At 42.1% G+C, this 14,044-nt stretch overlaps 1 protein-coding gene across 7 annotated transcripts in view; it reads left to right on the top strand.

Annotated features, from left to right (window-relative positions):
• Positions 1-14,044, top strand: part of ESRP1 (epithelial splicing regulatory protein 1) — a 71,540-nt gene that overhangs the window by 9,274 nt on the left and 48,222 nt on the right. For all 7 annotated transcript variants that reach the window (XM_010349395.3, XM_003938758.4, XM_010349392.3 and 4 more), the window contains exons 5-6: positions 12,758-12,856; positions 12,987-13,041. In XM_010349395.3, coding sequence (XP_010347697.1) covers positions 12,758-12,856; positions 12,987-13,041 — 154 coding nt within the window. The remainder of the gene's footprint in view (positions 1-12,757; positions 12,857-12,986; positions 13,042-14,044) is intronic.

Here is a 14,044-nt window from a genome sequence, read left to right as displayed (position 1 = left end):
TGGGTTCAGGCAATTCTCCTGCCTCAGCCTCCTGAGTAGCTGGGATTACAGGCATGCACCACCATGCCCAGCTAACTTTTTGTATTTTTAGTAGAGACGGGGTTTCACCTTGTTGACCAGGATGGTCTCGATCTCTTGACCTCGTGATCCACCCGCCTCGGCCTCCCAAAGTGCTGGGATTACAGGCTTGAGCCACCGCACCCGGCTCTAACAGAATACTTGTATTGACTTAAGAACCCTCTGTACTTTGGCCAATCATTCCTTTCTGTCCCTTAACCTCTGACAACACCAATCTTTTTTTTTTTTTTTTTTTGAGACGGAGTTTCGCTCTTGTTACCCAGGCTGGAGTGCAATGGCGCGATCTCGGCTCACCGCAACCTCCGCCTCCTGGGTTCAGGCAATTCTCCTGCCTCAGCCTCCTGAGTAGCTGGGATTACAGGCACGCGCCACCATGCCCAGCTAATTTTTTGTATTTTTAGTAGAGACGGGGTTTCACCATGTTGACCAGGATGGTCTCGATCTCTCGACCTCGTGATCCACCCGCCTCGGCCTCCCAAAGTGCTGGGATTACAAGCTTGAGCCACCGCGCCCGGCCTAACACCAATCTTTTTACTGTCTCTCTACTCTTGCCTTTTCCAGGAGGTCATATAATTGGAATCATGTAGTATGTAATCTTTTCAGATTGTCTTTTTAGCCACTTTGAGATTCCATGTCTTTTTGTGGCTTTATAGTTCCTTTTTAGCATTTAATTCCATTGTTTGGATGTACAATGGTTTGTTTATTCACCTACAGAAGTACATCTTGTTTGCTTCCAAGTTCTTGCGAATATGAATAATGCTGTATAAACATCATGTGCAGGTTTTCATGTGGCCATAGGTTTCTGATTCATTTGGGTAAGTACCAAGGAGTATGATTACTGCATCATATGGGAAGAGTGTCATTTTTTTTATATCTCACTGCAATTTTTGTGTTTAGGGGAGACTTTCCAGGGAACAAAGAGGGAAAGCAATGAGGCCTTGCATTTAAAAATATGTATATATGGAACTTGAATAATATGCAGTATTTCAAGGCATTTGTGGAATATGAAAGAAAATTACAGTGTGATCACTTTTTTTTTTTTTCTTTTTGAGACAAAGTCTCACTTTCACTCAGGCTGGAGTGCATTGGTGCTATCATGCTATCATTGGCTCACTGTAACCTCAAACTCCTGGGCCCTGGGCTCAGGTAGTTGGGACTACAGGCATGCACTACCATGCTGGGCCACTGCTGTCAATTTCTAATGGAAGAGGAGATTAAAACCCGAGTTGTAGAGTCACAAAATCTAAGCTGAGAATACCCTGCCACACAGCAGCTTTGCTTTGCTGGGAGTTACTTATGTCTGCCAAGCCGAACTTTAATCTTCGGTACTCCGTAATGAAAGCTTTGTGAGTGAGGTGCTATACAAGTGAAAAAGTTTAGGAATTTTTTCTTTTTCTTTTTTTTTTTGAGACAGTTTTACTCTGTTGCCCAGGCTGGAGTGCAGTGACGCAATCTCGGCTCACTGCAACTTCCACCTCCTGGATTCAAGTGATTTTCCTGCCTCAGCCTCCCAAGGAGCTGGGACTATAGGAGCCCTCCACCTCACCTGGCTAATTTTTGTGTTTTTAGTAGGGATGGGATTTCACCATATTGGCCAGGTTGGTCTTGAACTCCTGACCTCAGGTGATCCACCCACCTCAGCTTCCCAAAGTGCTGGGTTTACAGGCGTGAGCCACCATGTCCAGCCAGGAATTTCTTGAATGTAGTTCTGGTTCTTATTTTTGGCACGTCTTTCCTTCTTTTGTCTCTGTATTTCTTCTAAAACACTTTTTGTTGTTGTTTTTATGGAGACAGCGTCTTGCTCTGTCTCACCCAGGCTGGAGTACAATGGCACAATCTCAGCTCACTGCAACCTCTGCCTCCTGGATTCAAGCAATTCTCCTGTCTCAGTCTCCTAAGTAGCTAAGATTACAGGCATGTGCCACCATGCCCAGCTAATTTTTGTGTTTTTAGTAGAGATGGGGTTTCACCATGTTGGCCAGGCTGGTCTCAAACTCCTGACCTCAGGTGATCTGCCCTCCTTGGCCTCCTAAAGTGTTGGGATTACAGGCATGAGCCACCGCGCTCGGCCCTAAAACATATTTCTGATGTTGGTGTTAGGTCTTTGAGTTACTCCAGTTGCATTGTTGTCTGCTTTTGAATTCAGTGATGCGAAGACCTCATCTAGCAGGTAAACTGTGGATTGCATTTTGTAAGCTTTTTACTTAAGTCAGGGTGATGAGGGTATAATAGGGATTGGGACTTCTGTGATTTTTCTTTTCTTTCTTTCTTTTTTTTTTTTTTTAAAGAAATTATCTGAGATCCCTTAGGGAAATTAATACTAGTTGTCTCCTGCTTGAAAGGACATTTGTGTAAATGGGTTCTTTTATCCATGTTTTTAAAAACTCATTTTTTCCCACTAATGTTGGATGGAATTACTTCCTCCTGATTTCTTAACCGCTTTTTGTTAGCTGTTTGTCATGAACTTACTTATTCTCAGTAATCAAGACTTCTAATATTGTATTTACTTCCCTTTGCCAAGCATTTAGTAAGATCTTATTTTTCTGAAAGTATAGTAAGGAGGACAGGTGAAAGAAACGTATTAATTGACTACTGCATACGCCATGAACGGCTCATTGGGGAGCTTTCATCCCCATTTTATCACTAGGGAAACTGAGATTTAGAGGCTTTGTCTTTAAGTTAAATGCTCTAGCATCCAACAATACAGAAGATAAAATTTTTTATTTTTTATTTTTTATTTTTATTTTTTTATTTTTATTTATTTATTTTTTTTTTGAGGCAGAGTTTCGCTCTTGTTACCCAGGCTGGAGTGCAATGGCATGATCTCGGTTCACCGCAACCTCTGCCTCCCAGGTTCAAGCAATTCTCCTGCCTCAGCCTCCTGAGTAGCTGAGATTACAGGCCCGAGCCACCATGCCCAGCTAATTTTTTGTATTTTTAGTAGAGACGGGGTTTCACCATGTTAACCAGGATGGTCTCGATCTCTCGACCTCGTGATCCACCCGCCTCGGCCTCCCAAAGTGCTGGGATTACAGGCTTGAGCCACCGCGCCTGGCTATTTTTTATTTTTTTGAGGCAGAGTCTCACTCTGTCGCTCAGGCTGGAATGCAGTGGCATGATCTTGACTCACTGCAACCTCTGCCTCCTGAGTTCAAGGGATTCCCCTGCCTCAGCCTCTTGAGTAGCTGAAACTACAGGCATGTGCCACCACGCCCAGGTAATTTTTGTATTTTTAATAGAGATAGAGTGTCACTATGTTGGCAGGCTGGTCTCAAACTCCTGACCTTGTGATCCGCCCAGCTCAGCCTCCCGAAGTGCTGGGACTACAGACGTGAGCCACCGCGCCTGGCCAGAAGATGAAATATTTTAGGATGTAGATGATTATTTGAGGCATGTTGACCACCTCAAATAGGTTGTCTCCCTTTTAAATTAATATTATCCTGTGTTTCCTCGGCACATACCAAACCATCCAGCAGTAGAATTAATTTTAGAAAATATGTATTCCATGATAGGGTATTGCATTCATATGTGCTGTTTGACGTGATTACAATTGCTATTTCACTGGGGCAGATTTCCATTATCGGGGAAAAAAAAATCACTAAACTGCTCATGCCTGCCCATCCAAAAGTTCTTAGGGTATGTATGTTTCCTCAGTTCTTTGGGGGGGTAAAGGATTTGTGTGTGTATGCACATATATGGGCTCTATTATCAGTTTGTGACGTTAGCCTATTTTTCCTAGAAGTTACAATTGGGGATAATAATAGAGTGGTTAAGAACATAAGCACTGGAGGCAATTTATTTCACTCTTCAGCCTCAGTTCCCCATCTTAAAATGGGTAAGACTATTGTATAAGAAATAATGAGATAGCGTGTGCTGCCACTTAGCTGGTGGCTGGCCTGCCCCACACTCTGCAATGCTGACTGATCGTGTAGACCCTACCAGGTTGTCAGGTGTCTCGGAACAGGCAAAACAGCTGCCAAGGGACTTTGAAAAGCACTTATTGATTCAAAACCATATATAAACTATTTTACACATACAGGTTTTTTAACCTTACATGAAACTAGATAAAAACCTTTCAAAGAATCAGCCACTTGTTAGTACAGGTAAACTTGAAGGTTAGGAGTTTATTCTAACAGTGAAATGAGCTGGGCCTTTATAATTATACAGACTTTCACTTCCCTGCTGTAAAAGTGAAGGGAAACTCCAACTCCTCCTTGGTACTTTTCTGCGTATTAAAGGGATTTTAATGCATATATTTCATCAAGTATACAGTTAAGCTGAGCCAGTAGTTGACCTTGTTAGCTGTAGGGGGAAGGAATTATCTCTGGCATCACACTGGAGTGTCATGAGCCAAATCAGCAAGGACACTGGCCTGTCATCTGCAGTAACTGAAGTGACTAGAAATATTACATATTCCTTGCCAGCCCTCAGGCTGATATTAATTATGTGTGGTTTGTTTTAATTATAAAATATTTTGGCCTACCACAGTGGCTCACACCTGTAATCCAACACTTTGGGATGCCAGCGTGGGTAGATCACCTGAGGTCAGGAGTTAGAGACCACCCTGGCCAACATGGCAAAACCCTGTCTACTAAAAATACAAGTATTAGCTGGGTGTGGTGGCAGGTACCTGTAATCCCAGCTACTCAGGAGAATCCCTTGAACCTGGGCAGAGGAGGTTGCAGTGAGCTATGATCACACCACTGCACTCCAGCCTGGGTGACAGAGCAAGACTCTGCTTCAAAAAAATAAAATAACCTATTTTATTTCTAAAATTTGAGTTTGGAAATTCCAAGGTAATCCTTTTGTTGTAAAAAACTTCAAGACTTGTTATCAAGGAGTGTCCTTTTCCTAATTTGTTTATCCCATATAAATGTCTTTTTCTAATGTAGTTTGTCATCTCCTTTGTTGAATGAGATCCTACCTATGTCTTATTTCTTCTAGGGTATAATTGACTTGCTAGGTTTGTTGGAAATCCTTCTGCATGACTCTTCAGTACAATGATATCTCCAAGAAGTAGTGTTTGTTAGATAATGATCTTATTTTTTACCCTTTAAGAGTAAGAGTCTGGGTGCAGTGGCTCATGCCTGTAATCCCAGCACTTTGAGAAGCTAAGGCAAGAGGATCCAAGACCAGCCTAGGCGACGTAGGGAGACCTTGTCTCTACAAAAAAGAAATCTAAAACTTAGCTACATATGGAAGCACATTCCTGTGGTCCCAGCTACTTGGAAGGCTGAAATGGGAGGATCACTTATGCCTGGGATGTCAAGGCCATAGTTAATCACATCACTGCATTTTCAAGCCTGAAGATCCTGCCTCAAAAAAATAAACCTCGAATTAAGGTTTAAAACTAAGGCTGTATTCAACCTGAGAAAGCTGGTTGGGAGAAGACAAAACTAGGGTTTTAGGTATGTTGTGTATCTGTCTCTGTGAGGTTTTCTGTTTTTTGTTTTGTTACGGAGTCTTACCCTGTCACCCATGCTGGGCTACAGTGGCGTGATCTCAGCTCATTGCAACTTCCGCCTCCTTGGTTCAGAGGTTTCTCATGCCTCAGGCTCCCAGGTAGCTGGGATGACAAGATGTGCGTTGCTATGCCCAGCTAATTTTTGTGGGGTTTTTTGTTTGTTTGTTTTTGGTTTTGGTTTTGTTTTGTTTTGTTTTGTTTTAGTAGAGACACGGTTTCACCATGTTGACCAGGCTGGTCTTGAACTCCTGGCATCAAGTTATCAGCCCGCCTTGGCCTCCCAAAGTACTGGGATTACAGGTGTGAGCCACCACAACTGGCTGCTCTCTGTTTTTGTTTTCGTTTTTTAAATTTTTATGTTATTCACTCCTCTCAGGTCATACCTAGGTTTTAGGCTTTTTTCTCCAGCATTTTATTGCTGGTGTTAAATAGCTTTGGTTGTCTCGACTTCTCGTTATATTTTCTTATGGTAACATTTTTTGTTTCTTTCAAAGCTCACTTTAAAATATATCAGATTATATGTAGAATTTACATTTCAAATTGTGCAACCAGACCGGGCATGGTGGCTCAGGCCTATAATCCCAGAATTTGGTGAGGCTGAGGTGGGCAGGTCACTTGAGCCCAGGAGTTTGAGACCAGCCTGGCCATCATGGCAAAACCCTGTCTCTACAAAAAACACCAAAATTAGCCAGGCATGGTAGCGTGCATCTGTAATTCCAGCTTCTCAGGAAGTTGAGGTAGGAAAATCATTTAAACCTGGGGAGCGGAGGTTGCAGTGAGCAGAGATCACACCACTGCCCTCCAGCCTGGGTGACAGAATCAGACCCTGTCTCAAAAAAATAAATAAAATTGTGCAACCAGCTGGGTTTGGTGGCACACTCTTGTAATCCCAGCTACTCCAGAGGCTGAAGCAGGACCCCAGGAGTTCTGGCCTGTAGTGCAGTATGCCTAGCTGCTTTCCACATTAACTTCATCATCAATATGACGATCTCTGGGAGCAGAATGGAGGGCTGCCTAAGGTGGGGTGAACTGTCCCAGAAACAGCAGGTTAAAACTCATGCACTGATCAATAGTGGGATTGCGCCTATGAATAGACACTGCTCTCCAGCCTAGGCAGCATAGCAGGACCCCAGTCTCAGGAAAAAAAAAAAAAAAAAAAGCAACTTTTTAAGGGTAACAACATCTCTTTCTATCACATGGTTTTAGAAAATTCAGTTCTTAGATGGAAGACTAATCAACTTTTCTCTTTTCTCTTGCTGTGTTTCATCAGCTATTCGTTTGTTCGCTAGCATAGGTGTTATAAGTCTGACAACATGAAATTGTGTTACTATACAATACATAGAAGTAAACAATAGGAATGGAAATAACAAATGTCTTATGAGGGTTCTATGGCAGGGAAAAATGACTTTCAGATGAAACTTTGAATTGGAGTAATTATAAAATATTAAACTTGCCAGAGTGAATGTATTACCTTATTAAAAACTTAGTTTGAAAAGGTATTATTTACAAGTAAAAATTGGGGGTTCCCAAACCAGATGTGTCCATTTTTAGGTAGCTGGGAAAGACAACTTTTTAAAGTAGATAAGCTGCTATTGATAAACTTAAATTTCTCTCTGAAGTCTGTCTTCAGCTAATGTAAGTGTGGGTTAAATCCTCAAGCCTGTCTCAGCAGATAATAAAATTTCTCACTGAATGCTCTCTTCAGCTAATGTTAAGTGTGGGTTAAATCCTGAAGCCTGTCTCAGCAGGTAATAAAATTTCTCTGAATTCTCTCTTCAGCTAATGTAAGTGTAGGTTAAATCCTCAAGCCTGTCTCACCAGCAGTGGTCATAAGGAAAGTGTCCCTCCTGTTGCTATATAGACCAAGTCTCTCTAGACTCCTCTAAGTTGCATGTAAAGTAGTACTTGCTCAATTGGTGCCTGAAATGATGAGTTTTGTTCCCACTGCCTCTACCTGTACCCTTCCTCACTTCCTTGAGGCATTTCTAATTTGTAAAGCTGGCTGAGCCTGTTTGTACTCTTGCGGCTGCCTCAAGGGCAGAATGAGTAAGTTGCACAAGGAGCCATAAATCAAGAGGCACAGACTCATCTTTCCTTCCCCCAAGATCAGACTGTGGAGCAAGTTAATATATACTTATACATTGACAGGGGAAATAATGGGTACTAAAACTTTTTCCTCATTCTTCTATTACTCCTTTTCAATGATGCTAAGGATTATAGATAGAAGAAACTGGCCTATTGAGGTGCAGGGTGTGTGTGTGTGTGTGTGTGTGTGTGTGTTTGTGTGTGTGTGTGTGTGTCTGTCTGTCTGTCTGTCTCTCTCTCTCTCTCTCTCTCTCTCTCTCTCTCTGTAGATGGTTTGGGCATGCAGGAGGTTGGGTGACTTTTACAAGTTATTAGCAGCTTAGTGCTGCTGATCCTGGTGTGTGACGGCTCAAAGGGAGACATGTTGGGACGTGTTATGTGGCACCAAGGTAGCCAAATGTCAAGAACATATTCTTAGTTAAAAAGTAGAGTTTATTAAAATGATTCTTCAGATGCAAATCTATTTTTAACCAGGCAGGAATACTTTACATTTTTACTTTTGATCTCTGTCGTCTTCAGTTGACTTTTATCTATGAATTTTAAAGCTTCTCACAAAGTACTGCTCAGTAGTTAAATCAGAGCTGTCATCTAATCCCACCTCTATTACCTATCAGCCAGGTGACTGAGTGAGCTACTGAACATCACTAAATCTCAGTGTTTTGTTTTTTTGAGATGGAGTCTTGCTCTGTCACCCAGGCTGGAGTGCAGTGGACACAGTCTCGGGTCACTGCAACCTCTGCCTCCCAGGTTCAAGCAATTCTTGTGCATCAGCCTCCTGAGTAGCTGGGATTACAGGTACCTGCCACCACATTCGGCTAATTTTTGTATTTTTATTAGAAACAGGGTTTCACCATGTTAACTAGGCTGATCTGGAACTCCTGACGTCCAAGTGATCCACCTGTCTCGGCCTCCCAAAGTAGTGGGATTACAGGCCTGAGCTGCCGTGCCCAGCCTCACTAAATCCTAGTTTCTACCACTGTCTGGTTTTGCTATAATCTATCTGGCAGGGTTATTATGAGAATTGAAAGAAATAGGGAGTGATTGGCACAAAATGGTGTCCACTGAACGCCACCATTTAAGTCAGTAGATTCTTGGAAGCTGTAGAGACGGTGACAGATGGAAAGAGATCAGAGGAAGATAGGGACCTACACCTGAGAAAGGTTAAGACCGTCAAGAAGATAGCCTAACATAGGAATAGTATCTAATGAATTCTTTTTTTTTTTTTTTTTTTTGAGACAGAGTTTCGCTCTTGTTACCCAGGCTGGAGTGCAATGGCGCGATCTCGGCTCACCGCAGCCTCCGCCTCCTGAGTTCAGGCAATTCTCCTGCCTCCGCCTCCTGAGTAGCTGGGATTACAGGCACACACCACCATGCCCAGCTAATTTTTTGTATTTTTAGTAGAGACGGGGTTTCACCATGTTGACCAGGATGGTCGCGATCTCTCGACCTCGTGATCCACCCGCCTCGGCCTCCCAAAGTGCTGGGATTACAGGCTTGAGCCACCGCGCCCGGCCTAATGAATTCTTAAATTGATGGTTGTGACCTAGAACAGTTGTGGTGGGTCACTCATGGCCCATTTTGGTTAGGGGATTAAGTTAAGAGTGCATTTCTTATGGGTTGGTACCTGAACAGTGTTGAAAAGGCTAGGTAATTCTGCCATTAATAGATGACAGGAACGCTTAATTTGAATGCTCCTATTCTTTCAAATTTAAATTTTTCCTATATTCTGAGATCGGTTGCAGACATTCCTGTGGCATCCTTTGTATTTGGCCATCTTTTTGCAATCTCCATTCTTCTGTAATAGGTCAGAGGTTAATAACCTTTTGCTATAAAGGGCTAGGAGGTCAGTATGAGGTTATGTGGGCCGCATCAGGGCTCTCCTTGTTTTAGTGTGCTTCACTTTATCGTGCTTCACAGTTGTTTCATTTTGTCTTTTTTTATTTTTATTTTTGAAACGGGACCTTGCTCTGTCACCCAGGCTAGAGTGCAGTGGTGTGCTCCTCAACCTCCCGGGCTCAAGCAGTCCTCCTTCCTCAGCCTCCTGGGTAGCTGCAATGACAGGCTAAATTTTTATTTTGTAGAGATGGGGACTCGCTATGTTTCTCAGGCTCATCTCAAACTCCTGGGTTCAAGCGCTCCTTTCACCTTGGCCTCCTGAAGTGCTGGGATCACAGGCATGAGCCACCATGTCTGGCCAGTTTTGTTTTGTTTAAAAAAAAAACGAAAGATCTGTAGCATTTCCACATTCAGCAAGTCTATTAACACCATTTTGCCAACAACATGTGCGTACTCGTCTCTGTGTCACATTTCAGACTTTTTCATTATTATTCTGTTGTGGCAATCTGTAGTCAGTGGTCTTTGTTACTGTTTAATTGTTTTGGGTCACCATAAACCAGGCCCATACCAGATGGCAAACTTAATCAGTCAATGCTGTGTGTATTCTGGCTGCTCCGCCAACTGGTGGTTACCCCATCTCTCTCCCTTTGTTTGGGACTCCCTATTCCCTGAAATTAACCCATTTAATAACCCTACAATAGCATCTAAGCATTCAAGTGAAAGTAAGAGTTATATATCTCTTACTTTAAATCAAACGCTAGACATGACCAAGCTTAGGAAGGCATGTCAAAAGCTAAGTTAGGCCAAAAGCCAGGCCTTTTGCACCCAATGATTTGCCAAGTTGTGCAAAGGAAAATTGCTTGAATATTCTAATGTGAATACATGAATGATAAGAAAGCAAAACATAGGGTGTTACCTGAGCAAAGATGAGAAGGCTGGGTACCACTTGTCATTTATACGAGAGAGGAAAGCAGTGGAATATACTTATTGCTGCAATATGGAGAAAGTTTGAGTGGCCTGGGTACATCAAAGCAGCGACAACATTGCCTTAAGCAGAAGCACAATCTAGAGCGAGGCTCTAAGTCTCTTCAGTTCTATGAAGGCTGAGAGAAGTGAGGAAGGTACAGAAGAAAAGCTAGCAGAGGTTGGTTCATGAGATTCAAGGAATGAAGTCATCTCTATGACATAATAATTCAAAGTGAAGCAGGAAGTGCTTATGGAGAAGTTGCGGTGAGTTACCCGGAGATCTAGCTAATGGATGAAGGTGGCTACATTAAACAGATTTTCAGCATACTGGAAACAGCCTTCTGTTAGAAGATGATGCCATCCTGGACTAATACAGCTAGACAGGATAAATCAATGCTTTGCTTCAAAGGCTGATTTCTTGTTATAGGCTAATGTAGGTGGTGACTTTAAGTTGAAGCCACTGCTCATTAACCATTCTAAAAATCCTAGTGTTCTGAAGAATTACTCTAAATTTCCCGGGCGCAGTGGTTCATGCCTGTAATCCCAGCATTTTGGAAGGCCAATGTGGGTAGATCACTTGAGGTCAGGAGTTTGAGACCAGCCTGGCCAACATGGTGAAACCCTGTCTCTATTAAAAAAAAATAATAAAAACCAACAGAAATCAAAATTAGCTGGGTATGGTGGCACATGCCTGTAATCCCAGCTACTCAGGAGGCTGAGGCAGGAGTTTGCAGTGAGCTGAGATCACGCCACTGCACTCCAGCCTGGGTGACGGAGCGATACTCTGTCTCAGAAAAAAAAAAAAAGAATTACACTAAGTAAACTCTGCCCGAGCCCTCAAACAGCATCACACGCTACCAAGGAATCTTTCATGAAAGGAAGAGTCAGTTGCTGTGGCAAACTTTGTTGCTGTCTTATTTTCAGAAATTGACACAGCTACCCTAATGTTTAACAACCATCATCCTGATCCATCAGCAGCCATTAGCATCAAGTATGATCCTCTACCAGCAAAACGCTCAGGTGACTAATACGTTTTAGCCAGAAAGTTTTTTTTTTTGGGGGGGAGACAGAGTCTAGCTTTTGCCTAGGCTGGAGTATAGTGGCATGATCTCAGACTCATTGCAACCTCTGGGTTCAAGAGATTCTCTTGCTTCAGCCTCCTGAGTAGCTGGGATTACAGGCATGCACAACCATGCCTGGCTTATTTTTGTATTTTTAGTAGAGCCAGGGTTTTATCATATTGGCCAAGCTTGGTCTCAAACTTGTGGCTTCAAGTGATCCTGCTGCCTTGGACTCCCAAAGTGCTCAGATTACAGGCATGAGCCACTGTGCCCGTCTGCAACAAAGTATTTTTGAATTAAGGCATGTACGTTTTTTTTTTTAAAAGACATAATGCTGTTGAATACTTAACAGAGTCTACGGCCGTACCACCCTGAATGCTCCTGATCTTGTCTGAATACTTAATAGAATACAGTATAGTCTAAGCATAACTTTTATATGTAGTGGGAAACCCCCAAAATTGTGTGACTTGCTTTATTATATATTCACTATAATGCCATGGTCTAGAACCAAGCCCACCATAATTTCAAGGTATTCCTCTATTTGATGGAAATACATCCTTATTTAAGAGAGATTCATAAAACTTCATGTGAATTCCTGGTTTCGCCCTCAAACCAAGTTTGAGCTGTGTTTCAAAGAGTATACTTTTGGTAAAGAACCACATAGGCCTGTGTTGCCTTTGAGTGCTTGAACTGTTTCCAAAATTTGCTCTCTAGAACTAGCATTTGCTGTCATCAAATGTGGGTTATCCTGTAGGACTCCAAAAGTGTTCTAGAATGGACGTTCTAAGCAAAAGTGGCATTGTGGCAGTAATGTCACATCAATAATCTGTGGTGTCCATTTCAAACATTAGGCCAAAAAAGCCATTTAATATCTTGCAGTGTTGATAATGTCATCCTATCTTTAAGTTGGCATGGTCATTGCCTTGTGTGTGCTGTAAAGATTCAAAGGATGAAAGATTCCAATTTGTTGCATACTTTCTGAATTGAAATTAAATGCTCAGTGTTTATGCATTTGCTGCCACTCGGTAAACAAAAGTTGTATTCCTGGTAATATCTCGGGACTGGATTGATTTGGCTCTTTTACCCAAAAAGGCAGTTGGAGACTAAGTTGAATGAAGCCCTGACTAATGGGAGGCAGCCATTCTAAGATTTCTAAAGGAGGCTTGACTAGATCCATTTTCCCCCTTGGCTTGGCATAAGTTTAACTTTGGTTTAGAAGTAACCTGATTTTATCTTTCCCAAGTGTTTCCTTAACTTAATCTCACAGATTTAAATTTTGGGAAGAATAGTTCAGTCTCTCGATACGGAGCCTCTCAAGTTGAAGATATGGGGAATATAATTTTAGCAATGATTTCAGAGCCTTATAGTAAGTATTGCTTTTATATCAGTGCAGTCCTAGAATTTGCACTATTTTTCTCTTACCTATACTCAAAGTTCCTCCTGCAGCTTTGTCTCCCTAATGGCTAAAACAGTGACTTGTATGTTCTCATTTTTAGATCACAGGTTTTCAGACCCAGAGAGAGTGAATTACAAATTTGAAAGTGGGACTTGGTAAGTGCTCGAGTACTGTTGATTTGAGCTTTTCAACTTGTTTTTGTTCCTATTGTGTCACTTAATTCTTGTTATATTTTAGAAACTTTACTAATCCTTTTAGCTATCCTTTCTTGCTATTAGGTCATCTACAAAAGAAAGCCGTATTACTTCAAGCTTGGGTATTGGGATTAAAATCTAATGGCTTATTGGCATCTTTAGCCACACTGACCTCAAGCATATTATATGCTCACATCCGTGATTATTAATTTGGTCTCTGCAAAACTATCCAGTCTTGTACTTGGAACGCTTCCAAACGAGAAATTGTAGGCTCTAATAGAGTTCACAGTTTTTACTGAGATAATTTTATGTATGTTCTATAAGTACATGTTTATTTATTTTTGAGACAGTCTTATTCTGTTGCCCAGGCTGGAATGTCACAATGTGATCTCGGCTCACTGCAACTTCTACCCCCCGGGTTCAAGCGATTCTTGTGCCTCAGCCTCCCCAGTAGCTGACAGATGTGGCACCACCACACCTGGCTAAGTTTTGTATTTTTAGTAGAAATAGGGTTTTGCCATGTTGACCAGGCTGGTCTCTAACTCCTGGCCTCATGCGATCTGCCCACCTCAACCTCCCAAAGTGCTGGGATAACAGGTGTGAGCCACCGTGCTTGGCTATGTAGGTTTCTTCTTTAAAGCAAAGGCAAAAGTTGGGGAGAAGTATGAAGTGGTATCCATTAGTGATCACAAGTAGACCTGTTTGTTTGTAAATCACTTTAATGAATTGAGTGTTTGCCTGGTGTCTGAAGTGAATAGAAACTCCTGACAGCTTTGCCCATAGAAAGAGACTCTGAGGCCTATTTAGTTATGAAGAGAGTGACTCATTAAGAAAATGTCCTAGGAGAACTGGAAATGTGGACATGGGAGGGATAAGACTTTAAGAGGTATCAAAATATATCATAGGTGATTTGCAAATGAGTCATTAAGGTGTGGACACTCCCAGGCATTTCTGGTCATTTTCT

Source organism: Saimiri boliviensis, chromosome 15, assembly GCF_048565385.1.
Source record: "Saimiri boliviensis isolate mSaiBol1 chromosome 15, mSaiBol1.pri, whole genome shotgun sequence".
Taxonomy (NCBI): domain Eukaryota; kingdom Metazoa; phylum Chordata; class Mammalia; order Primates; family Cebidae; genus Saimiri; species Saimiri boliviensis.
The sequence above is the reverse complement of the archived record's forward strand: the minus strand, read 5'-3'. Positions and strand labels throughout refer to the sequence as shown.